This window comes from Scatophagus argus, chromosome 1, assembly GCF_020382885.2.
Source record: "Scatophagus argus isolate fScaArg1 chromosome 1, fScaArg1.pri, whole genome shotgun sequence".
Taxonomy (NCBI): domain Eukaryota; kingdom Metazoa; phylum Chordata; class Actinopteri; family Scatophagidae; genus Scatophagus; species Scatophagus argus.
Genome location: NC_058493.1, coordinates 29645528 through 29673265, shown reverse-complemented (window position 1 = coordinate 29673265; position 27738 = coordinate 29645528). Strand labels below are relative to the sequence as shown.

The window sequence follows — 27738 nt, the reverse complement described above, 5'->3', positions numbered from 1 at the left end:
CTAGAAATTAAATACAACACTGTACATAGTGCAAGACTATACATACTGCACAGAGCCTGTACAACAAACAACAAGGAGCAGCACCAACCAGGACATGGTCTTGTTATGGAATGTTTGAGACAGCCATTAAGGGCAGGTAGGGACAGTTACTAAGGTGACAATGTGCATGTTTTGTTGTGTAGTGAACTCAGTCCAGCCTCTGAGAATTGAGAAGTCTTATGGCTTGGGGGAAGAAGCTGTTGTACGGTCTGGTCATAAGAGCTCGAATGTTTCATCTGCAGGTCCTCGCAATCTGCTACGGTGCAGTTACCATGGACTTAGACTTAGACTTAGACCAGGCAGTGATGCAGCTGCACAGGATGCTCTCAATGGGGGGAGCAAGATGGGCTTTCCTCAGCTTCCTGAGGAAGTGGAGCCACTGCTGGGCTTTCTTGATAGCAGAGCTGGTGTTGAGGGTCCAGGTGAGGTTTGCCACCAGATGGACACCGAGGAATTTGGTGTTCTTTAAGATCTCCACGGTGGAGCCATCCATGTTCAGTAGAGAGCGGTCCCTCTGTGCTCTTCTGAAGTCCACCTGGGCTTGAGTGCGATGGGTCAATAGCCATTAAGGCAGGTCACTGGTGACCTCTTGGGCATGGGAATGATGGTGGTTTCCTTGAACCACATAGGAACAATGGCACAGCTCAGGGAGATGTTGAAGATGTCTGTGAGAACATCCACTAGCTGGTCTGCACTCTCCTGAGCACTCTGCCAGGAATGCTGTCTGGCCCAGCAGCCTTTACCCTCTGCAGAGGTTGGTGAAAACTGCACAGAAGACTGTGGGATGCAGCCTATCCACAACCACAGACATTTACACCTCCAGATGCAGGAAAAAGGCCTCCTGCATCATGAAGGACCCCATCCACCCCTTACACAAACTGTTTGCCCCTCTCCCCTCAGGCAGGAGGCTGTGGAGCATTAAGAGCAGGGCCACCAGACTGAGGAACAGCTTCTTCCCAGAAGCTGTGAGACTGTTGAACTCTGGAGGACCTCTGTAGCCCCAGCTGCTACTCCATCTTGAAGTCGTTCAGTGCATCTGGGTGGGAGGAATCACTGTCACAGAAAGGTGTGGTCAACCTGTAGTTGGTGATGGTTTGGATGCCCACGGGTGCCGAGTGTCCCCAATGTCTTTGAAGTGGCCGTGGATTCTCTAGGCGTGTACTCGCTTTGCCTCCCTGATGGCCTGGAACAGTTTGGCTTTTGTTGTACTCAGTGTTGCCTTGCCACCAGTTATGAAGGCTCTGTCTTGGGTCCTCAACGTAGTCATAAACCCCTCCCACTTCATCTTAGCACGCTCAAAGTATACATAAGATAAACTTTTCCCAAAATGGTTTCTGTCACTTTAGGTAGTTTTTACCATGATGATATATGACTCGGACGGCACGGTGGTGCAGTGGTTAGCACTGTCGCCTCATAGCAAGAGGGTTCCAGGTTCGAATCCCGCTCTGGGCCCCTTCTATGTGGAGTTTGCATGTTCTCCCTGTGCCTGCGTGGGTTTTCTCCGGGTTCTCCGGCTTCCTCCCACAATACCAAAAACATGCACGTTAGGTTAACTGGCTACTCTACATTGCCCCCTAGGTGTGAGTGTGAGAGTGTGTGGTTGTTTGTCTTTGTGTGTTGGCCCTGCGATTGACTGGCGACCAGTCCAGGGTGAACCCCGCCTCTCGCCCGTAGTCAGCTGGGATAGGCTCCCGCTCCCCCGCGACCCTGACGGATAAGCGGTATAGAAAATGGATGGATGGATGGATATATGACTCTGACTCCAAATGATGTCACCAGAACAAGATGGCAAAGCTTGGATATTTTGGTTTCACTTTGTACACAGGGAGGAAGTGAAGACCAAGCAGTAACAATGTGCCTCCAAAATCTGTGGTGAAAAGTCTGACTTTACAGCAGAATCCCAGAATCTCTTTACAGTCTGTTACTGACTGATACAACGGTTCAGGACAAAACTGTACAGCACAGATATTTGATATATAACTCACTTGTTTAACTTATATCAAGATTTAAAGGTATTTATAATTAACGCTAAAGCTAGGTGCTAGCTGTCTGCTAGGCATCATCTTAGCTGAGAAAATTTTTCATTCAGATATCAGACAAATAACATAAATTGCTTCCTGTTTATCTTCTGATGCCCTGATGTTTACTTCCTGTTTCTCTTTAGACTCAGAGAGCTTGGATCGAGAGAACTTTTCAGAAAAGAGAATGTGTCCAGGTTATTCCCAGCAAAGACAGCAGCAGGTACTGGCACACCTGCACTGCATCACATTAATCACAAAATGTAATTTCAAATTTTCTTCTCAGGAGCGAGTAATTCAGATCAATTACTCCCATTGCTTCTTCTTTACCTGAGGTCTTTATCTCACTCTTTCTTTCTGTTAAAACATGAGCTGCCTTTGAAGGTGTTTGACACACTGTGATAAACAAGTTGTCACCCTGATGAAAATATAAACTGTGTTTGTTCAGGTGCAGTTGTGGTCAGCTCGTGGCGCAGCACACCTCCATTCCTGCGGGGGTCAAAGAGGACGGAACCTCTCTAGTTCAGCTAGAGGTCCATCCTATAGAGAGATGGAGCCCCCTCAAACACACCCAGATTTCTCCCACTGATGCCTACGGGGTCATCGAGTTTCAGGGAGGAGGACACACCAACAAGGCCATGGTGCTGTGATACATTTGATATTTAATACAATTAAATGTTTCTACAGGACATTAGTAACAGAAATTATTTTTAACTAGCGAGTCAGTAACAGCTCTTCCTCCTACCTATGCCACCCTCCTCCTCTTCCTCCTGCAGTATATCCGGGTCTCTTATGACTCTAAACCAGATAACCTGCTCCACCTAATGGTGAAGGACTGGCAGTTGGAGCTTCCCACACTGCTCATCTCGGTTCATGGGGGCCTGCAGAACTTTGACCTGCCTCCCAAACTGAAGCAGGTTTTTGGGAAAGGACTGATCAAAGCAGCAGTGACCACAGGAGCCTGGATTTTCACTGGGGGTGTCAGCACTGGTACGACACACTCTTCACTGTTTGTACAGAGGAAACAAATGAGAAACAATGTGTTGGCCAGCAAGCTGTGCCTCAGATCAGGATGTCTTTCAATTACTGACTTGGTGGTTTGTTCCCCACCTCCTCCCATCAGCACCTTGCATGGTGGCTCGTTGCCATCAATGACTGTGTGTGTGTGTGTGTGTGTGTGTGTGTGTGTGTGAGTGTGTGAATGAGCATCAAGTGCTTTCGATTACAACTTCAGTTGAAAGGGCTTACTGTAGTGTTGCAGTGATTAATGATCAGTAATTCAGAATCAGTTCTGATGAATCATCACGAATCAATCATCATTATCTGCAGCTGCTAATGCTAACTGGACAGAGGCTATGAGGCTAAATGCTACACAATGCAGTTTGAGTTCAAGTCTAAGCTGACTTTTAACTAAGTGACATTGAATTGATTGACTGAATCAGTCAAATAGATTGCAACGTGATTCTTTAGTCAGTTAGCAGAGGATGTTTGTGCTGTGATCACCTGATGTTCAGCTAAACTCTTTGACCGTCCACCTGATCATCTCCTGTTGTGTTTCAGGAGTAATCCGTCATGTTGGTGATGCTCTCAAAGATCATTCGTCAAAGTCCAGAGGAAAAGTCTGTGCTATTGGCATTGCACCATGGGGCATAATTGAAAACAAAGAAGACCTCATCGGAAGAGATGTAAGACAAACAAGACCGAACTGGACTAAACCAGATGGAACCGTACCAAACCAAAAATGAATCCAAACATGAAAATGGACCAGAAAAGTGGATTCTTTGTGAATTCAGTGTTTAGTACATCTTCACCACAGGAATGTAAAGACATAAGACTTAGTTGTGTCTCCTCCCACCTCTGATTGGATCGATCATGTTTATATGTCCCCAGGTAACTCGGCCCTATCAGACCATGTCCAACCCACTCAGCAAGCTGTCAGTCCTGAATAGCAGCCACTCCCACTTCATCCTGGCCGATAACGGGACCAGCGGGAAGTATGGAGCTGAGGTCCGACTCCGCCGGCAGCTGGAGAAACATATTGCTCTTCAGAAGATCAACACACGTGAGTCACTCACCTATGACAGGTGACCTGCTGATACAACCAATTACACTGCTGTCCAGAGAACAGACACTTTGAGTACTTAGAGTTCCGGTGCAATGTTTAACATTTACAGTTCAAAGAGCCAGACAAACCAAACAAACACATCTCTCACATTTCAGCCTCCACCACAAGACAATATGATAATGCAAATTTAATTTTCAGTAGGGTTATGGATATCTTTACTAGGATGTGTTTTTTGTGAAAACTGTATCCAGTGTATCCTGTGGTTGAAAGAGGAGGTTCATCATCACTTCTCTGTAACCTTTAATGTTAAAATAGCAACATTTGTTTCATTCCACATTTTCTTCTTTTGTCAAAATTTTATGATTCCATTACCCAAAATGCAGCTGGACCTCTGGCAGTTCTCATACAGACTGAGGTGTGTTAGGCTAGAAGCAGCTAGTGTCCTGCCTTAATTCTGCAGCAGCTCACTTATTTCTAACCCCACACCAACAGATTTGTTTCAGTTTTAATCTGTTCAAGTGACTCAAGTGACATCATTTGAGGATATTCATCAGATGTGTCACAGCGCTCTCTGGAGTCACTAGAGGATTCATACCACATGAAAACATGCATTAGAATTCCACAACACCGGGAAACATGCTGACTTTATTTTTTCAGCTCTTACCTGCTGTCAGCATTTTAGATGATTCTATTAAATCATAAAATTAACAAATCAAAACAATCCACTGACAACAGAGATGAGAGTTTGTACAAGAGGAAACTCTGTGCTGGAACTTTTACCCCCTAGCTCCATTAAGAAAGCCTTTAGGAGTAGGAGGACTTAAGAGAAGACACTGTGTGAATTCCACCTCTGGTTTCCCATTCAGGCTCACCAATCCCACCTGCTGTGTCCATATGACAAATCATGTGACTTATGGGTTTCCCTTTGTCATCCTATGCCTGGAGCTGTCTGTAAGGCAGGGACAGCAAAAGGAGACTCAGCCGTCAACTCTAACTTCAACCACACAAAAACAGGAAGCTGCTCTGAGTCCCGACAGGTCAAGTACAGGCACTTTAGATAGACAGATACATACTTTATTGATCCTGAGGGAAATTCACTGATCCCAAGGGACATTCAGTGTCACATTCCTCAGCATCTCAAACCCATCTTGGATGCACAAGGTCTCAAGAAGGGCAGAGGTCAGAGTGGTGGTGGTCCACACACTGGGGAGATTAGCATTCATGTCCTGACCAAACTAGTTTTGTTCATCACATAATGACGCCTCAGGGCACCTCCTGTGTTTGTATGAAACTCCATTTGGCACGACAAGACAGCGTTGATGTTTCAAGATGTGGGATGAGGATGTGTTGAAACACAGACAGAACCAAATGTCCTGACAGGGACACAAAACATTCTGCTCTGCCCTCACAGATGATGTGTATGTGCTGTGTGTGCTGTGTGTGTTTTGTGTGTTTTGTGTGTCAGGTCTGGGTCAAGGCGTCCCAGTGGTGTGTCTGATCCTGGAGGGAGGTCCAAACGTCATCTCCATTGTGTTGGAGAGCCTGAAGGAGGACCCCCCTGTCCCCGTCGTAGTCTGTGACGGCAGCGGTCGAGCCTCTGACATCATTTCCTTTGCACACAGATACTGCGAGGAAGATGGGTGTGTAACTTGTTACAGTGCAGAGATTATTCAATTCAATTTCAGTTCAGTTCAGTTTATTTATATACCGCCAGTTCACAACACAAGTTATCTCATGACACTTTCCAATGAGAGCAGGTCAGAAGAAGAAGAAGAAGAATCACTTTATTGGCAGTATATATATTTTTACACACACACACTGAATTCGTCTTCTGCATTTGACCCATCCTTAGTTGAACACACACATGCAACACCCGGCAAATTACATGCAGTGAAACTCACACAGGAGCAGTGGGCAGCATCAAGCGCCCAGGGAGCATATTGGGGTGTTAAGTGCCTTGCTCAAGGGCACATCCGGCTAAGGAGGGTGGGGACATTATCACTCCACCACACTCAAATTTTTCCTGCCTGTCCGGTGGGGGAATTGAACCACCAACCTTCTGATCACAAGCTGCTTCTCCAACCTTTAGGCCACGGCTGCCCCCAATCATCACAGAGTTCCCCAAGGTTCTGTCCTCGGGCCAATACTATTCACCCTTTATATGCTCCCCATCAGTGATATTATTAGGAAACACTCCATACGTTTTCACTGTTATGCAGATGACACACAATTGTACTTGTCAATGAAACCAGATGAAACAAATCAGCTTGCCAAACTTCTGGCATGTCGTAAAGACTTAAAGACCTGGATGACTTGCAATTTTCTTCTTCTAAATTCAGACAAAACTGAATTATTGTTCTGGGCCCCAAACACCTTAGAAACAAATTATCCAGTATACGGGTTATTTTTGATCAGGATGTGTCCTTTAACTCTCACATAACACACATTTCAAAAACTGCACGACTACTCTCTGTCTCTCTTGCTCTGTCGTTTCTGTCTGTCTCTCTCTCTCTCTCTCTCTGTCTCTCTCTCTCTGGCTGTCTACGTTGAGTTGGGGTCTGCTCTTTTTGCCTTCTAAAAGGTAGTTTTTCCTCTCCACTGTCGCCAAGTGCTTGCTCAAGGGAGAATGCTGAGTTCTCCGTATTACAAAATTTGGTAAATCTGGTACCCTGAGATTTTATTTTTGAACAAAGTGTCAAATATACATGAAATAGTGTGTAGTGTGCAGGAGCAAGTGTGTTGCAGAAAGGAGCAAGTGTGTTACAGAATTGCAACTAAAGTGTAAAGCAGCGCTTTTGTTTAAGGTGTGATTACGCTTTGTTCGAGATATAGTAACAACAACTTGAAGTTATGTTACTTTGGTTTAAGCATGTATATATATATATACATATATATATATATATACATGTGTATGTATAGTGCTCAAGCAATGGGTAAAAACTATAAAACAGTGAGTGGGTTTATGTACACACTGACAGAAGCCAAATGAATCTAATGGAGAGATAAATGCTGTGCAAAGGCTATTATCATTGAAATATGAGGACAAAGCTTACTTCTGAGTGTTTGCAGAAACTGAACACATTTGGTTCATTGTCTCCTTTCTGCACCGAGTCAGTCTGCAGGCCAGCTGACTTCAGGTCAGTCAGAAGAGGCCCAGCTGTCCTGTTAGGGCTCAGATAGATCAAACTCATCACTGTGTTGAGCTTCTCCCGTTCGACCAGCACTTCAACACATTATAATATTATCTACTAAATAGTGAATCAGTACAGTATATGTTGTTTGCTTTCCACATTTACAGCTCCCATGATGCTTTGTTGCGGCACCTGTGGCTAAGGCTCATAACTGGAAAACAATTACCAGCAAGTTTCTGTCGGGGGTTTCTGTGTCTTTGCAGTAAGGAGCAGATTTCTGACTGCCTCCTAACAATCAACACATTTCTGTCTGAAGTTCAGCGCTCTCTGACAGTCTGGTTTGTCCTGTACAGGTTGCTGAGTGACAGCGTCAAAGATCAGCTGCTGGTCACCATTCAGAAAACCTTTAACTACAGCCGCAGCCAGGCGCAGCAGATCTTCCTCATGGTGATGGAGTGCATGAAAAGGAGAGCTCTGGTAGGTTCCACAGCTTCATTTCATCAGCTGATCCGCACGTTGCTCTTTGTTTAATCATTTTTCCATCAATAAAACTGTTGTGTCCTGTCATCTGTGTGTCATTATTCATTCATCATCATCAAATGTTTCACAGAAATTACTTTTATATTTTACTGTAATTGTTTTCAGTCCTCTTCATTCACCATCATTTCATGATGTGATGAAAAATCTCTGGATTATGATTAGAGGAAACGATGAATTTGACTGAGTAAAGGTCAGGGTGATGTTTGAATGAAGAGTCCAGGTTCACATCACATCTGTGGTTTGTACAACAGGAATTCATGATCAGATGAATCAGAACTGGTGGGTTCATATCTTAAAGTTCAACGCACTGAATCCCGAGTCACTGCAGTCCAGGACCAGCACTGTGCTGTGAGAGTCTAAACAGAACCAGAACCAGCTGTTACAGTTTTTCTGAATTGCCAAAACACTAATTTCTGTAGTGTGAATCAATTGCTCAGTTGTCCTAAACTCATTCGCTGAATTGAGCATCATTTTGATAAAACCATAAACTATCTTCACCTAGTAAAACACTATTTGCAGATCTCAGTCCTTCCTTTTGCAAAACTCTAAACACATTCTCAGGCAATAAAACACATTTGTCACTGTGATGCACTTGTGATGCATAACGGTAACAAGTGGCAAAATATGTTTTTGACTCCTGGAAGAGGACAGGCTACACAGAGAAGATCAGCAAAAGGATCAGACCAAATGATAATACAAATTATTGTAATAAGTGAGTGAGGAGGCATAGAGAGGCGCAGAGATCCAGACCCAACATCAAGGAGAAACGGAGGAGGTTGATGGTCCAGCAGAGAGGAGGCTGAGTGAAGAGAAGTAGAGAGGAGACTTCACAGACAGTCATCAGTTATCAGTCATCAAAGCTGAGTATGAGGAAGATGTTTCCCCTGGGGACGTGTCCTTTTCAAGGACCTCGATAAGGGGCTAACCTCCACCACTTAATGAGTCATCACTGAACCCTATGAATTCTAAGTAATGTGTAAGTCCTTCCTGATGTAAAGCCAGTATAAAACAGGCAGGAGGCGGACCTGCTCCCTGTGACCCCAGCAGTTGTGATATTAACATAATGACAAAGGGTTTACCTTTGACCCAAAACTGTACCGCTTAAGGGAGATTGTTCTGTGACCACCCACCATTTATTTAATCCCACAATCCTCTGCTTCTCCATGAGGACAGCTGTAGCAGTACATTGGACATACATTTAAATAACATCACATCAGTTCACTTAAAACGATTTGTTGTCAGATTATAATGCTGCAGAAAGGACTGACTGGGAATGAAAAATAGTCCTGGACTCAGTGACTCAGACTGACCGATCAAATCCCTCCACAGTACACTACCCACACCACACTGGAGGTGAACTCATATTGGCTGTAATTATGTTTGAATATGTTTCACCAAAACGCATACAGCTGAACAGCCAGCCAAACCCATACCTGAGAGACAGGCTGCAGTGGGCCATCAGCCCACTTACCTGAGCCATTCAGCCATACAGCACCTGATATTTATGCTGAGGCGAGAGCTGAGGTTATTGAAAGGTGAGATAAGGTTTGTTTTGCTTCGTCTCCATCTGAGAAAAGAACCAGGACTGGCAGCCAGTCAGATCTGTGATCTGATCTGATCTGAGCCAACACTCAGCACTCTTCTCATGTTGTCAGTTCACCTCTGGTTATCTCTGTTGTTTGTTTGTTTGTTTGTTGTGTGCAGATCACAATGTTGTTTGTTGAGATTGTTTGTTGTGTGTAGATCACAGTGTTCAGGATGGGCTCGGAGGGACAGCAGGACATTGAGATGTCCATTCTGACAGCTCTGCTCAAAGGTAACAGCAGTTTTTACATACATGACATTGCTGTCACGCCGCAGTTGATGGAAGTCATATTTCAGACTCTGTTGAATTTAGTGGCTCAGTTTCCTGTTGTTAAACTGCTTCAGGTGTGTTTTGTGTGCACAGGCAGTGAGTGTTGGCCTGTTGATGTGTTTACAGGTACAAATGCGTCAGCGTCTGACCAGCTGAGTTTGGCTCTGGCCTGGAACAGAGTGGACATTGCTCGCAGTCAGATTTTTGTGTATGGACTCCACTGCCCTGTGAGTTTTCGCATTCAAAATTGACACGTCGTTTGCTGCCACCACACAGTGTTTCCCTGAATGTGATGAGAATGAAAGCCTGCGTGAAGCAGTACAAAAAATATGTGTGAATGTGTCTTTGTAAAACAAAATGTCAAAATAAATAATCTCAGTTAACTGTGAAAGAATGAGCTGGGGGGAAAACAACAACTGAATTGCTCAAAACAGAAGGAGAACTGAGTATTCAGCTTCTGTGTTAACTTTTAAATAATGATTGTAGTCCAATCATCAGAGAACCAAATGTGGAATAATCCACTGCTGATCCCCTCAAATATACTATTTCCTACTGTTTGTTTGAGAAAACCTACAAATTACTGGACCTTTGAGGTGAGGTGTAGAAACCAATGAGCTTAAAGTTAGGAGCCACAGACAAGAAGTCAGAAATTACTGACAGACAGACTAACATGTTGCTTTGAGTCTGAACATGAGATTTGATGACAATAAAGAACATCTAGAGTAACATCAGACTGACCTTCAGATGCGATCATTTTTAGATGGTCAACTCTTTTCGCTCAAAGGGGCTTCAACAAAGTATTGATCACACAGTGTGAATACTTATGTACATGTTGCATTTTTTGTTTTTCATTTTTAACAAATTCGCAAAAAATGCAAGCAAGCTTGTTTCACTTTGTCATTATGAGTTATTTTGTGTAGAATTTTGAGGGGAAAATTTAATTTATTCCATATTGGAATGAGACTGTAACATAACAAAATGTGGAAAAAGTGAAGTGGTGTGAATACTTTCTGGAAGCACTGTACATATCAGGCTGCAAATTCTGCATAAATATTTTTTTATTATTATTTTATTATTCCTGGCATATCCTGATGAGGTCTCTGAACATTGTTTTGTTCTTACAGAATTTGTCTTCAAAAGCCGACAGTCCTAACACAGAGAGCTGGATTCATATAACTCCTCCTGTCTTTGAAGAAATTGTGGTTTTCTGTTCGTTTCTATTTTCAAAGCAGCAATAATCGACATAAACAACCGCTAAGCTGTTGACACAGCTGGAGTCCACAGCTGGGGCTGCTGCTTACAGAAAGTTAGCATTCATCAGTGTTGATGCTTGATCGATACTGTGATCTGAGTTTTGTTAGCCTGGTGCAGGGTGCCTGATGGACTTGACAGGTTGTTTTGTTTAGGGTCAATGGCTCAAAGTAGCATCATAGTTTACCCAAGTTGAATGAAGACTCATGGATTTACTATTTTGTTGATGTGACTGAGAATCATATTTAGAAATTGCTTTGTTTTGAATTTCCCTTTATAGAAACACATGAAACTGAAGAAGATCCAAGAAAATGAGCCTACAAATTTTTGTTTCCATGCAGAGTCTGGCTTTCTTTCTACTCTCTTGTTGCACAGCTCCTTTGCTCTAAAGTTAAAGTCTCTGATCCGACCATCAACATAAATGTTCCTGACTCACTGATTCTTTATTTAATTTTGTTTTCTGCAGCCTGTGAACACTGTCACCACTGACCAGCCTAAAAGCCCGACGGCCCAGAGAGCAGCAACAGCAGGAGGAGGAGGAGGAGGCAAAGGGAAGGCCAGGGGGAAGAAAGGAAAGGGAGGCAAAACCAAACCTGATCCTCCTGAGGAGACAGACCCCAGGAAACTGGAACTGCTCAGCTGGGTAGGAGATGATTTCATTCCAGGAGCCTACTGGAATGAAATCATCATCTATAGTAACCACCAACAGAAACAACAAACAGTTTCAACTGAAAAACTGACCCCTCAGGTAACCCAAACAAATCAGCTGGTAAACTGACTGAACAGCCAATCACATCCAAATGTTTTGTAAGTTACGCTGAACCATCAGTTAAGCTTCAGCTGCTAAATTCAGCTGTTAGCTAAACAGATCCATTGGCCATCTCAGTTATTTTCAGAATCACAATCAGAATCAGAATTCCTTTATTAATCCCTGGAGGGAAATTCTTGTTTTTACAGACATTGCACATGCAGTATTCCCGACCAAGAAAGGAGAAAAGTGCAGAGTATAAAAATAGGATAAACAAAAACTAAAATCTCAAGTACAGGTATTTACAGGTATTCAAATTTTTTAAGAAAATTTAAAAATACAGGTATGTACATGTGTAAAAGAGCCAATATGTACATTGTATATACAAGTGAGTGTGTCCGTCACAGTGCTGAGTTTAACAGTTTGATGGCGACAGGCAGGAATGATTTCCTGTGTTGCTCTGTGGTGCATCGTAGCAGTATGAGTAAAGTATGAGTTTTAATGGTTTAATTGGTCAGAATAGGTTCTCCGAGCATTCTGAGTCAAAAATTCAACTTCAGTTGGAGTTCAAATTAGGATCTGGTCTGCTGGATCAGGGCAGGCCCATGTATGACGTACCCCTCCATCCCAACCTCCAGCCTTCTTTGGAGTTTGTATACTACATAAGGTGGAGAAGGTGCTCTGAACATCTCATATTTCAGATAAAAACAGCAAAAGTTTTATCTAGTTTATTGTCAAATTGATTAAGCCATTAGTTCATACAGTTTTATTGTAAAACCTAACTATAAGTTGAACTCAGTGAGACTATTTTAGCTGATAAACACTGTTGTCAGCCTAAGAATTTTAGTCAGGCTGTAGATGAACCCTTAGAACACCTCCAACTGATGATGATGATGATGATGATGATGTCACCACAGGTGAACTCTCTGGAACAGGCCATGATGGACGCCCTGGTGTTGGACAGAGTGGACTTTGTCAAGTTGCTGATTGAGAACGGCGTCAATATCCATCACTTCCTGACTATTCCTCGTCTCGAGGAGCTATACAACACGGTAAACCCCCCGAGGACACCAGACGACTGTCACAGCATGTTCCAGTATCCACCTGGGAGAGTCAGTATTTTTAAATTTAATGCAGCAGGTCTGTGGGCTATATTAATATAATAAGTAATTTATTCGTACCGCTCTTGTCAGCCAAATGTTACAACAGATAAACATAAAATAAACAAAAAATGTATGAATTAAACAGGATTATGTCACAGGGAAGCACAACAGTTGATTAAACCCTAAGATAAAATACCAGAAAAAATATATGCCACAAAAATACATTGGTTTTTTTTTGTTATGTACAGCATTTCATTATATGCGACAATTTGTTAAAAAAAAAAAAAAAAACTTTGTGGAGTTGAAGTCTCAGTCTCAGTCTCAGTGTGTTCAGTACTGAGCTGGAGTGTTGGTTAGCTTAGCTTAGTATAAAATTTATAAATTTGAGTATCTCAGTTAATTCTGCTAACTATTTGTCAGTAGCCCAATCCAGACATAACACTGGATATTGAGAAATTTGAAACCCAGAGACACTGTGTTCAAACTCAAGCTCCCGAGAAGAGCTGAACTGATTAGTGACTTTCCACGCAGAAGGATGACTGTAGATTTTGTCCTCCATCACTTCTGCTGGAATTTGGGAAAAAAATGGAATCAAAAAATCTTTATAACCTCAGGAGAATCATCCATCCATCCATTTTCTATACCGCTTATCCGTCAGGGTCGCGTGGGAGCTGGAGCCTATCCCAGCTGACTACGGGCGAGAGGCGGGGTTCACCCTGGACTGGTCGCAGGAGAATCATTTATACACCAAAAACATGAATTACAAAAAAATTGTTCAGGAGGAGCCACTGAGGTGGATCCCAGGTTGGTCACAGACTTTTAAAATCACAGCACATATAGATTACAATGACAGCTTTTCTGATACATGAAGAAAAATAATCTATTTCAGTGTGATAGAAGATTTTTGACTGTGTGGTTTAAGTAGTTGTACTGAATAACCATTTATTTCAGAACTGCAGAACTCTACTGCTGACTGACTTCCGTTTGAGAGACTGAGATCAGGCTGTCACTTAACAACGATGTTAGTTTGTGCTGCGTGGGTGTCAGTTATTTTGTTTGCGAGAGGATTTTCCACGGTGTCAGTGTGACGAAGGTGTCCTGGTGGATGAGCTCTTGAAACGTTTCTCTTGTCATTGTGGGTATGAGTTTATGGAACAAAAGCTTTCTGCTTTAACCTCTATAGTCCCACTGACATGTTTATCTGCAGCTTAACATCCATCAGTTCTATCACTCTGTGTCTAATCTGCTTCAGAAAAGCTCTTAAAACAGCATGTGAATCACATTATTGTCAGAAGAAAGTGAAGCTCTCTGCTGCCGTCTGCATGTGAGCAGCTCAGTTTAGTGTTCACACCGTTAGTCATCAGTAAAGTGAGAACAAACAGATGTAATCAGTCTGCTGACAGCTGGTCATCACAGCTCACACACACTGCAAAATGTGTTGAGGAAAAGTTAATACGTCTACATGAGGACAGAAGTCAGTTCGAGTTACTGCTGATCTGATCATATCATATTTTCACTTCACAAACTTCTGCTGCCTGAAGTCACGAATCAACAACTGAGGTCCAAAATATGTTTTGCCTGATGTTGTACGTAACAGTTCACTGATTTTACATTAACATCATTAATGTTGTGGACAGAACTACAGTGTGATTAAATAAAACATAAAAATGTGCTTCTATGTGACAGAATAGTCTTCGTAAAAGTTCATCAGCTTTTGTTATATTTGGAGACACGCTCACTTGGTGTAGTGTTCACTTGTAGAGCCGATATCTGAATCAGCCAGTCTGACATGTTGAGATCCCATTGGACCTCTGTGATAATTACAGAACTGCTGGTTTTTCAGCCAACATCACTTTATTTTGTTAAAGGCACTTGGCTGTACAGGTTGCTGGGATTGTCCTCACTGAACTGTTGTTTTCTGACTCATTTGTTCTGACTCTCTCTAACTCTCAATCTCAGCTGTGGTGTAAGCCAAGACTACAAACCACCCTGAATGTGTGAACACACATGACTTTGTCATGCTTTACACACTGGTTTGGAGCAAAGCAGAACACACGCACTGAGACTGATTCTTCTTTAATAAAGTCTCTGAGCTAATGATGATGCCCGTAGTTGTTTCAGCTGAATGTACAGCGGTCACAAATCCAGGACTGATGGGTGGAGAAGGAAGGTGGCAGAGGAATGCAGGGACACGGAGCAGGTGGTCTTCAGAGTGATACAGAGGCAGGCGGACTGAAGAGGTTGGATGTAGACTGAAAGGATGAGCTGACTGTGAGAGGGTCTGGACCTGAGGCTCACATAGAGAGTCATGATGACAGGTGGTACACTGAACAATCAGGCGAGGAGGGGATGAATGAGCCCGACTTTAATCCACGAAGAAGGTGACATTGCTTAGAAGCTGAGGAACAGGTGTGCAGCAGGGCTGGAGGGGGGTCCACTCAGTAAACCGTGTCCAGCAGATCCAGGGACCAGACACCAGCCCTGAATCCCTACAGAGTCACACATGCAGCTCATGTTTAAAACTGGACCGTGTTGAAATACTGAAGAAAATATGTTCCATGACTTCTCCACAACTTTTCCAAGCTTCCATAGATGCAGGTTTTTCATGACCCTGACAGTCATGCCACAGTTTTTTGTTGTTGGACTTCTCATGAGTTTTCTGTTTGTTGTGCTGTAGAAGCTGGGACCAGCCAACACACTGCATTTCGTGGTCCGGGATGTGAAGAAGGTGAGTTTGGTCTTTTTAAAGGCACTTCAAGTTGAGTAACTCTGAGTACAAAGGGAAGACAGAAACTGGAATCTGAATAAAACTCAAGTTCTGGTGATGTGACAAGACATAGGCAGATCCAACATCAGTTCTTTCATTCGAGGACTCTTATATGACACCAAGTCAATAACTGATAAAATTTATATCAGTATTTAACAGTGTCTGGTCAAAGTTTCCTGCTCTGTACTTCAACAGATTTACTGTACAGTTTCAGAATTTTAATCTTGAAGCTGCTGAAGGCTGTTTAACTACTTTATACTTGTAGTTTATCTCCTGGGTAGATTTTGAATTTCATCTTAATACTACATGAAATTTTATTTGTTGATTACATTTTGTATTTTTAAACTAAATATCTGAAGTAACCAGGAACTTAAGTATTCAAATATATGTAATGGAATAGTGCAATGTTGTAGTGGAGTAAAAATATAAAGTAGGAGAAAGAGTACCACATAATGTGCAATACTTGAGTAAATGTGTTACTTTCCACCACTGGAGGGTAATAAAAATGACCGTAGTTTTATCTGTGGGTGAATTAATCATTTGTCTATATGTAAGAGCTGATTCAGTCAAACACGACTTGTGTTTCAGGGAAATCTTCCTCCAGATTACCAGATCACGCTGATCGATATTGGCCTGGTACTTGAGTTCCTGATGGGCGGAGCCTACCGCTGTAATTATACCAGGAAGAGCTTCAGGACGTTGTACAACAACCTGTACGGCCTGAAGAGAGTGAGCAGATCAGAAACATGACGCTGACCTGTTACACAGACAGGACACTGCAGCAGCAACATGTTTGACAGTTCAGTTGATCCACTAGATGGCAGCACAGATAAAGAACAGCAGAGTCAGTTTGTGTCTTTGTCTTACAGCTCATGTAGATCACACAGACTGAGGGACAGCAGAGCTATGAGGTGGATCGACACACACATCCATGTGTATTTCATGTTGTATTTTCATTTTCATTTACTCACTCACTGTGATCCTTATGCTGACCTACCCAAAACATCTGTGAAACATCTGTGACCTGAAACATTATTCTTAACATCTTATTTTAGCTTAAACACACGTCCTTCACAGGTTAAATCAAGGACCGACATACAGAGACAAACATTTCAGTCATGTCCACATTCACATCTCCAACGTCAACGTAACCTTCACGTCTTTGTACTGTTGGTGGACCCAGAGGGAAATCAGGCAGACACAATGAGAGAACATGCAAACTGCACACAGAAGTAACTGGTGAATTCCTGATGACTAGGTTAACCTTGAAATCAACTTGAAATAAAACCTTTGTGCATGAAAAATGGATTTAACTTGAACTCTGTCTTGCTCCTTAAAACATAATGAGCATAAGTATTCTGTGGCTGTAATATTAATACACTTACTTGTTAATACTTTGAGATAATAAACTTGTCATATTTTCTCTTTCAGCCTAAAGCTCTGAAACTTCTTGGAATGGAGGTATTTTTGATTATTCCTAAAATGTGCAGTAAGTCCGAAATGAAAATTAGGAATTCAGTCTCTGACTCGTGCATGTGGTCCCTGCAGGACGATGAGCCTCGTCCAAAAGGGAAAGGAAAGAAGAACAAGAAGAAGGAGGAGGAGATGGACATCAACGTGGATGACCCCGAGGTAAGCAGGTTTCAGTATCCCTTCCATGAGCTGATGGTGTGGGCTGTGCTGATGAAGCGGCAGAAGATGGCGCTGTTCCTTTGGCAGCGGGGCGAGGAGGCCATGGCTAAAGCTCTGGTGGCCTGTAAACTCTACAAGGCCATGGCCCACGAGTCGTCCCAGAGCGAGCTAGTGGATGACATCTACCAGGACCTGGAGAACAATTCCAAGTGAGTTCACTGACATTCATTAACAGCAGACAACAGGAGTTTCACTGTGTGTGGCGACCAAAGGAGGGCGCTGCTGTGTCTGTAGACTAAGTGTGTTTTCTGTGCAGGGAGTTTGGTCAGCTGGCCTATGAGCTGCTGGATCAGTCGTACAAACATGACGAGCAGGTGGCCATGAAGCTGTTGACTTACGAACTAAAGAACTGGAGTAACTCCACCTGTCTGAAGCTGGCTGTCGCTGCCAAGCACAGAGACTTCATCGCGCACACCTGCAGCCAGATGCTGCTGACCGACATGTGGATGGGCTGCCTGAGGATGGGCAAGAGCAACAGCCTCAAGGTAGCATCAACACAAACACAGGGGGCCATCAGAAAACATGAACCATTGATTATATAGTATGTGCTAACATCTCACCTGGAGCAGAATGAGAGCAGATCATCGGGCCACATCTGGATGTGGTCTGATCAATCTGTTGATCCTGGTCCTATATGGTTCATTTTACACCACAAGTCATTTTCCTTTTTCCAGATTCAGTAGAATTCTGTTCACCAAAAAACATCTGAAAACATGAAACATTTGTAACATGAAGTGAGACACAAACAGCTGTCAACTCTCAGCAGTGTGGGAAAACTGTGAAAGTCACTGCAGTACAAATACAACATTAATAAATATATTCAGTCCACTGTTTGTCAGTTGGTAGTTTATAGTGTTTAGTGGTCAAACAGAATCAACTGGGAAGTACTGAGAAGTAATTGTGACAACTGATCCCCAAAATCATCTGCAGGTGATTTTGGGGATCATTTTTCCTCCTGCGATTCTCCTCATGGACTTTCGTCTTGGAGACGAAGCTTCATATCATTCTTCCAAAGACAACGAGGACGGCAAAACTAGAGACGACAACAAATCCAGCAAGGTACCAAACAGACAGAGTCACTTAATCAGAGAGAGTTTCAGTTTACAACTGCTTGAGTGATGAAGAGTTTGTTTCAGGACGCTGTCTCGAATCTTGACTCTGTGTCAAAGAAAGGAGATGAAGAAGAGGAACACAAGAAACACAAGAGGAGGACTCCCATCGGAAGGAAGATCTATGAGTTCTACAATGCTCCATTCACAAAGTTCTGGTTCAACACGGCAAGTTTTAAACCAATCTTTCAATCTTCTACTAGCAGCCACATAGTGGCTGCTAGTAGAAGATCTGCTAGTAGAAGATCTGCTAGTAGAAGATCCTCCTGTGGTCCATTCACATTTTGCCGAAATACAGATTAAAGTAGTATAGTATCAAATAATACAGTAGCCAGAAACAAATGTAAAGTAACTAAGTATGTAACTCTATTTATATTGCACCTTTCAAGAGCAGAGGTGTAATGAAGTGCTTCATAAAGACAGTAATGCATAAAGATAAAGAGTGTGAAGGTAAAGGTTTCAGTTTTCATGTTCAGAATCATTGGCAAGCAGATCTTAAAGTCTTTTTCCTTGATCTCCTTCACGATAATGTGACTTTTAAAGTGAATGTGTGACATAAATGTTTATGATTTCCCAGATTTCTTACCTGGTGTACCTCATGTTGTATAACTACATCATCCTGGTGAGGATGGAGCGATGGCCGTCTCTGCAGGAGTGGATCGTCATCTCTTACATCATCACTCTGGGACTGGAGAAAGTCCGACAGGTAAATTGTAAAACACACCTGTCAGTAGAGCTAATGCAGTGATGATGAACAGATGGTGAAATGGGCCAATAAACAGGCCAATTTGGGCTAATGTGTAACAGTAATGATGTAATGTTAGTTTCAGATTTGCATGGTATTGGTAATATCAGTGTAAACTGCGAAAATGTGACTGCTGATTTCAGGAGAAAAAAGGTGGCTGGAAACTACAAAAACATGTATCCTTTTATTTTCACCTACTGCAGATGGCATTTGTGTAACATGAATGACACACTCATATTACTTTAGGCTGGAAACACAAATAGCTCAACACAAAGTTGAATGTGATGTCCTCCTCCATTAGATCCTGATGTCTGAGCCGGGGAAACTGAAGCAGAAGATCAACGTGTGGTTGGAGGATTACTGGAACATCACAGACTTGGTGGCCATTTCCATCTTCCTGCTGGGTTTACTGCTGCGCCTGCAGAATGAACCCTCCATGGGCTACGGACGTGTCATCTACTGTGTTGACATCATCTTCTGGTACATCCGAGTCCTCGACATCTTCGGAGTGAACAAGTATCTCGGACCCTATGTCATGATGATTGGCAAAATGGTACCACCTGTTTTCTTTATTTTTAAGTGAAAATGGTTGCTTGTTCTCTGCATATTGACTTGATGAATGAAATTTTTGCAGCAGTATCTGGTCAAACAGTAACTCCCATCTAGTTTTAACCTATGATTAGCATCACAGCTAACAAAGTTTTCAATCGAAGGAAAGACGTTTTACTATAAAGACTGCATACTGAAGTATTGACTGGAGGTAAATGGATCTTCGAAACGTCTTTGTTTTTTGAGATCTCTTAAGCGTTAACATTTTTATTTGGGACAGTTCAACGATCACTTTGGGGTCGAGTTAATATGATTTTGAAGAAAAACAGTTTAGTCAATGATTCCTGAACATGTCTTTTAAACCTCAGTTTGAATGTAAAAAAGGTCTTTCATAAAGTACATAATATTTTACAAGATACAAGATACAAGATAGGTTTATTTGTCACACACACAATCATACACGGTAGAATGTGCAGTGAAGTTCTTTATGTCCCTGCTACCAATATACTTTTAGTTCTAGTTTTCCCTGTGAAACATTTTCAAAGTTTGTTGTAGAAAGAAGCAAACGATGGTGATTAAAGACAGACATCCACGTTGTTTATAACCAACTTCTCTGGTCTACCTGTCCTCCAGATGATCGACATGCTGTACTTTGTGGTCATCATGCTGGTGGTGCTGATGAGTTTTGGTGTAGCTCGCCAGGCCATCCTCCACCCAGACGAGGAGCCTACATGGCGTCTGGCTCGAAACATCTTCTACATGCCGTACTGGATGATCTACGGAGAGGTGTTTGCAGACTCCATAGACCGTAAGACTAGAGTTCATAGTAAGACTTCCAGTGAAACACCTGTTAGTCCTCACCTGTAGTCCTCACCTACTGGTCTGCATGCATTGTCCTCAGACTCTATCCTCACGTGCTGGTCCTCACCTGCTGGTCTTCACCTGCTGGTCTTCACGCTCTGTCCTCAACCCCTGCCTTTAACCTCTTTCTGCAGACTCTTTCCTCACACTCTGTCCTCCCCTGTGGCCTCACTTATTGAGAGGTGACTCCTTAGACTGCAAGATTAGTCCACAGTAAGATGTTTGCTTTTTATTGTAGTAAAATCTTGTTGCTCCCAGCATCACATTAAAGTGAGGAAATCCTTAAAGGTTCAGTATGAAGGATTTAATATTCATAACTATTTCATCGGTCAATAATCTCTTAAAACTCAAAAGCATTGAATGAGCCTTTTATACATACAGAGAGAGCAGCTCTTCTGGGGGATTTTGCCACACTTCTACAGTAGCCCAGAGCAGACAAACTCTGGCTTTAAAGAGGGTCTTGGCCATTTTTGGAGGCCACCATTGGGGAGGGTGAGATGAGGGGTGTTCTGCAACCTTACCACTAGATGTCACTAATAGCCACACACTGGACCTTTAAGATGAGAGAAAAGTTCATTGAAATGCTTTAAACTCAGTTTCACACTCAGCTGTGCTGTTGTGAAGTTTATACAAATGAATATCTGAGTTACACAGATATTACAGGGATCTCAGAGTTCTATACCTAAAGAAATTTCAAACCAAATATCAAACACTTCCACATACAGACCTGAAGCTGAATTGTATGTGTTGAAATGTATATTATTTCCTTGAAAATGTAGAAGAAATACTCCTTATTTCTAGCATGAACTAGCGTGAATGTTGACAACTTTGTTGTTGTTTTGTTTCTCTTCTTTCACTGACTATTTTCTGTCTCTTTTACCTTCGACTCTTGATCGACAGTTTATGCAATGGAAATCAATCGTAAGTATCCCAAGCAGACTTTACTGTCTACATGAACTCAGTATTTATTTATAGAAGCACACAGAAAGTTTAGCTACATTCATGAAAACCACCCTGAGTTTGCTGAACAGTTTTAAGGTGAAGCAGCAACACTGGATTACAAGATGCATCACTTCTTGTCAATCCCTTATGTGCCACCCAAAACAGAAACTACTATATAATAATACTTCCTGAATGTGAATACACTGAAATAAAAAATAATTATGATTTCATGAACTTTAAGCACAAATTTGAGCTGGTTGTGCTTTAAAGTATCTTTATTTCATTTACTTTGATGCAGTAAGAATACTTTTGTAATATGTATTTTTAAACTGAAAACATTTTAACAACAAATCACAGCACGAACTGCTGCGCACATGAACTAATTTAAACAAAAAACCGAGGCAAGCGTCACTCCAGCGCTTACCGGCAGTCCCTTCAAAGTCTTTTAGCCTTTTCCTTGCCCGATTCTCCTCCGATTGTTTTTACGAACGTCCGTTCTCTCCAATGCGTGCGTGTCCATGCGATGCTCAGCTGGGATAAGGGCGACATTAATCAAATTGACAATAGAGAAGTTTTTCGCTTTAATGCATCATTATAAAGTAAATGTTGACTCCACATTGTAATAAGTATAGAATAATAACACCAACTGGTTTTGGATTTGTTCCATATGCAGCTCAGTCTCCCAGTGATCCAGTCAGATCCAACACCATTTAAACCTGCTTTCAGGTCTTCAGCTCTTTTTTTATAGACCGAATAAAGGAATCTTCTCACACTTCAGTCCTGTGCTGTTGGTGGATGTGATTTATTTGTAACTACGGCACCAACAACACAACAATGAGAACAAAACATGATCCAAGTGGGTGGACATCAGGTGTCGATGTCCTCTCTGTCTAAAGTGGACTGACTACTTGTGATGTTTGTTTTCAGCTCCGTGTGGAGACAACATGTACGATGAAGACGGGAAGAAGCTTCCTCCTTGTATCCCTGGAGCTTGGCTAACTCCTGCCATCATGGCCTGTTACCTACTCGTTGCCAACATCCTGCTGGTCAACCTACTCATCGCTGTCTTCAAGTCAGTACCTGATCACCACCTGATCAATATACAGTATACAAGCAGACTTCAGATCAGTTATTGCTTAAACACAGCCTGCTGTCAATGGACATATCAGTGTCAGTGGTGTGATTTGGTTTGTCCTGATATTTACGAAAAAAGAAAGAAGAAGAATCACTTTATTGGCAATATATATATTTTTACATACACACACTGTCTTCTGTATTTAACCCATCCTTGGTTGAGAGCTGAGAAGAGTTGGGAGTTGGGGGGTTCACATTAATCACTCCATCACACCGAAATGTTTCCTGCTCGTCTGGTGGGGGAATAGAACCAGCAACCCTCCGATCACAAGCCGCTTCTCCAACCTTTAGGCCACGTCTGCCCTGTTTGTCCTGTAACAATCAACATTTAGGTAACATGTTATATGTAACCTTCTTCTACTCAGCAACACGTTCTTTGAGGTGAAGTCAATCTCCAACCAGGTGTGGAAGTTTCAACGCTACCAACTGATCATGACCTTCCATGACCGTCCCATCCTGCCACCACCGCTCATCATCTTCCCACACATCTACATTGTCCTCAAGAGGCTGTGCTGCCACTGTAGGCGGAAGCCGGACAGAGATCACGATGACCGGGAGAGACGACTCCGTAAGATCTGACTCACTGAATATGTCTGATAGCACCATTCAGTTCAATTCAATTCAGTTCAATTCAATCATTCATGACCATCCATCAAACTAAGATTTAAAACTGTTCTGTTTCCTCAGAGTTGGTGTTGAGTGCGGACGAACTGAAGAGTCTGCATGAATTTGAGGAGCAGTGTGTGGAGGAATATTTCAGAGAGAAAGATGACGAGAAACAGTCCTCCAACAACGAAAGAATCAGAGTCACATCTGAGAGGTCATTAGTCAGGATTATAATGAAACAAACACAAACATGTTGTTGAGCACAACCAAAGACACATTCAAGCTTTCAGTATTCAGTTTCTCATTTCCCTTTTTTAAGGAGCCATTTCATGCTTTCCATTTCCCCATTTCCTGGGGCCCCTGTTGTTCATCATTTACCTTCTCTCTCACAGTCACATTTTCCGCAAACATCAAATCTGCTTTCACTGCTACGCAGATGACACCCAGCTCTGCCTTTCAACCAAACCCAATTCCAGACTCCCACCTTCCTCCCTCACCAATTGCCTCTTGAAATAAAATCCTGGTTCACCTCAAACGTCCCCAAATTAAACAGCAATAAAACAGAACTTCTTCTGACAGGCACAAAATCCACACCAAACAAAGTCTATTCTCTATTCCCATTGATGACTCCTCCATCTCCCCCTCCCCTCAGATAAAGAGTCTGGGGCTCATCCACAGCACTCTCCTTCACCTCCCACATCGGTCCTCCTACTTCCATCTGCGTAATACCAACCGTCTCCATCCTTCCCTCACTCCTCAGTCCACTGCCATTCTTGTTTACAGCCTTGTCACCTCCCGTTTAGACTGCTGCAACTCCCTTCTGTTTGGCCTCCCACAGAAAACCCTCCATAAACTACAACGGGTGAAAAATTCAACCACCCATATCATCAAACGCACCCCCATCCATCATCCAGCATTCAGCCGCCCCGCTCTGGAGCTCACTTCCACCTGAACTCCATAACTCTGACTCACTCCCACATTTCAAATCCAAACTCAAAACCCATCTGTTTTGACGAGCCTCCTTGCTCTGACCACAACTGCATTGTCTATTTTAAATTGTATTCTATTGTCTCTTATTGTTGTTAATTTTGTGTTTGTTTTTATGATTAATGATGTAAAGTAAGCTCACTTTACATCAGTAATCATAAAAACACTAGAAAGGAGCCTATAAATACAATGGATTATAATAATAATTATTATTGTTATTATTTGTCTTTTTTCAGCTGTGCTTTTCAAAGTTCCTTTTTTATCATCATCTGATTATCCATGTAATACATTTTATGTATAATAACATTTCTTTTCATTTTCCTCCCTGGGTAAAACTGTCATCCACAGAAGCCTGCAAAGAACTTCATTTTACTCCATTTCATTGTTTCTGTAGTTACCACTGTCTGCCTTTAGAGGGCAGATTTGTTGAGACAAATAACCCCAAACAAACCGATTAATTACCATATCTAAATAGAGAACTGAGGAGAATTTTATTCTGTTGTCTGCAGAAAATTGTGATAGCAGCGTGAAAAGGAGAGATACAGTGGGAGCAATAATTATTTGATCCCTTGCTGATTTTGTAGGTTTGCAAAGAATGGCACTGTGTATAATTTTAATCATAGGTACATTTTTTTTAACACTGAGAGACAGAATATCAAACAAAATCAAGAATAACAGCATCATATGAATTTTAGGAATTTTATTAATTATTATAATTATTATTGTCATTATTCATCATTATTATTAATTCATTATTATTTATCGTCATTATTATTATTGCTGGTTGGTAGGGGATCAAATACTTATTCCATGCAAAAATATGATAATAAATTAATAAAATTTATATGATAACCCTAACACAAAATGTATATGTTGTTATTCTGGATTTTTATGTCAAATCAATGTTAAAATGTACCAATGATTAAAATTATATACAGTTCCATTCTTTGTAAGTGGACAAACCTACGAAATCAACAAGGGATCAAATAATTATTGCTCCCACTGTACTTATACAATATATAGATATATTTATGAGACAAATCAGATGGTTTTCTGTCTGTCCTGTTCAGGGTGGAGAACATGTTTATGCGTCTGGAGGAGGTGAATGAGCGCGAGCACTCGATGAAGGCATCCCTACAGACAGTAGACATCCGTTTGGCTCAGCTGGAGGAGTTCTCTGGTCGGATGATGAATGCCCTGGAGAAGCTGGCAGGCATTGACCGGGCCGAGCTCGTCCACCCACGCTCCAGAGGATCATCAATCTGTGAGCCGGCGTCTCTGCTGCGACACAGCAGCATTAACAGCACCGATGGATACAGTCTGTACCGATACCAGCTGGAGCACGAAGACAGGAATTCTGTATCGGGAGACAGAGAGGGAAACAACAGGAGGGTGCAAACAAGTCCAGAGAGACAAGGAGGACCCAGTGAGGGAGGAAATACGACAGGTAGGATAAGAGGCATGACACATTACACCAAGAGATCACCTTTACATAAGGCTTCCTGACCAGATACCTGAACCACCTCAACTGGCTCCACTCCTCTCTATTCTGAGCGCCTCCAAGATGTCTGAGCTCCTCACCCAATCTCTAAGGCTGAGCTCAGCCACCCTGTGGAGGAAGCTCATTTCTACTGTTTGTATTTTCGATCTTGTCATTATCCACAGCTTGGGACCACAGGTGAGGGCTGGATCAACTGGTAGATCAAGAGCCTCGCCTTTCAGCTCAACTTTCTCTTCACCATAACAGACCGGTGCAGCATCAACATCACAGCAGATAATGCTCCAATCAGCCTGTCAATCTCCTACTTTCTCCATGATGCTTGAACTCCTCCACTTGAGGCAACAATTCTCATCAAACCCAGAGTGGGCAATCCACCCTTTTCCAGCTGAAAACCATGGCTTAGGATTTAGAGGTGCTGATCTTCATCCCAGCCACTTCACACTCAGCTGCAAACCACCCCAGTGTGAACTAGATGTCACTGTTTGACGACCCCCATAGGGCTATGTCATCTGCAAAAAGCAGAGACGGAATCCTAAGGTCACTGAACCTGACACCACCCACCACTCGGCTCCATCTATAAATTCTGTCCATAAAGATTATGAACAGAACCAGTGACAAGACAAGCCCTAGAGGAGTTTGCGTTATTGCTGATAACACGAACCCAGTTCTCACTCCAACAACACAGAGATGGCTTCCATAGCAACAGGCCATCCAGTCTTTGGTGTAGACTGACATAGACTTTTCCAGGGAGGCTGAAGAGTGTGATCCCTCTATAGTTGGAACACACCCTCTTGTCCTCCTTTTCACTCATCTGCCACTCCAAAGGCACTGTCCCCAATGATAAGGCAATATTGCAGAGGTGTGTCAGCCATGACAGCCCTACAACATCCAGAGCCTTGAGGAACTCTCATCTAACCCCAGGGCACTGTGGCAGCGGTGTTTAACTACTTCAGCGACTTCCGCCCCAGTAATGGGAGAGTCTATCCCCGAGTCCTCCAGCTCTGTTTCCTCCACTGTATACGTGGGATAAAGGAGATCTTCAAAGTATTCCTTCCACCATCTGACTATATCCTCTGTCGAGGTCAGCAGCTCCCCATCTGCACTGTAAACAATGTGAACGAAGTTCCTTTTGCAATTGCAACTGCAATTTCCCAGTAATGGGACTATTAAAAGATTATCTTATCTTCCTGAGTTGCCAGGTGGCTTGCTAGAAATTCTTCAAGCAAGCCTTTCTCCATGGTATCACCGAATTCCTCCCACACCTGGGTTTTTGCTTCCTTGACTGCTCCTACTGGCCACTGTTACACTAGTCTGACTTCTGTAATTCCCTAGTGACCACTATAACATAGGATACACATCAAACTGCACTGTGAGTGCTTGAAGTAAATAATTTGAGCTGATTTGCTTCTTGTTTACAGGTGAGGTGAAAGAGTCCAGGTCTACTCTGGAGGTGAAAGGACGAAAGGAGAGGACTCAGTCTCTGTCCAACATTGACATTCTTATCTCCCCCTGTGACACCGACCACAGGCCCCTCCACACCAGTTCTGACATGATTGACACTAACGAGGAGAAACCAGCAGAGAAAACCCGACTGGAGCCAGCAGCATCCTTTCCTCTGGACAAGTCAAAAGTCACACAGTATTCATCCTTTCTAACCCATAGCATCAGCAGCATAATATCCCTTGCCCATCAGGACCAGGAGGGTCCCCACGACTCACATCAGACCTTGAGATCTCCCAGCATTCCTCATTGGGGAGTCCACAACTCAAGTAAAGGTGATGAGATCAAACAGGAAGTGGAGGAGAAAACATCCAGGCTATCCGATGAGAAACAGGGAGATGAGGTGGTGGACAGTCACCATGGTAATGGAGAAGGTGAGGAGCCTTCAGAGGAGCTGCTGGTGAGGGAGGACAGGATGTACCCAAAACTGCGCTCCAAGAGCCTGAACACCAACCCAAGAAAGACAAAGAAGATGGAGGGGGAGGAGATGCCTCGCTCAGCCAGCAGCGTCAAAGATCTGGTGTCAGCATTCAGCGGGTTCACAAGGGGGTCACAGTCCTGAAGAATTGAGGTTACTCTGAGGTGTTACAGTGTG

General features: G+C 42.7%; 1 protein-coding gene across 1 annotated transcript; it reads left to right on the top strand.

The window, feature by feature from the left end:
- Positions 1-673: 673 nt before the first annotated feature.
- On the top strand, positions 674-27738 carry LOC124064536 (transient receptor potential cation channel subfamily M member 1-like). The gene is made up of 27 exons (XM_046399109.1): positions 674-706; positions 2204-2280; positions 2506-2698; positions 2834-3047; positions 3618-3742; positions 3948-4119; positions 5588-5762; positions 7607-7730; positions 9537-9609; positions 9775-9875; positions 11366-11542; positions 12565-12699; positions 15428-15478; positions 16106-16246; positions 16949-16978; positions 17066-17358; positions 17466-17694; positions 18140-18268; positions 18346-18486; positions 18896-19024; positions 19365-19616; positions 20246-20420; positions 22343-22487; positions 22915-23117; positions 23237-23369; positions 25213-25589; positions 27062-27738. Exons 1-27 carry the CDS (start codon positions 674-676, stop codon positions 27703-27705), a joined length of 4671 nt encoding a protein of 1556 aa, XP_046255065.1. The 3' UTR covers positions 27706-27738.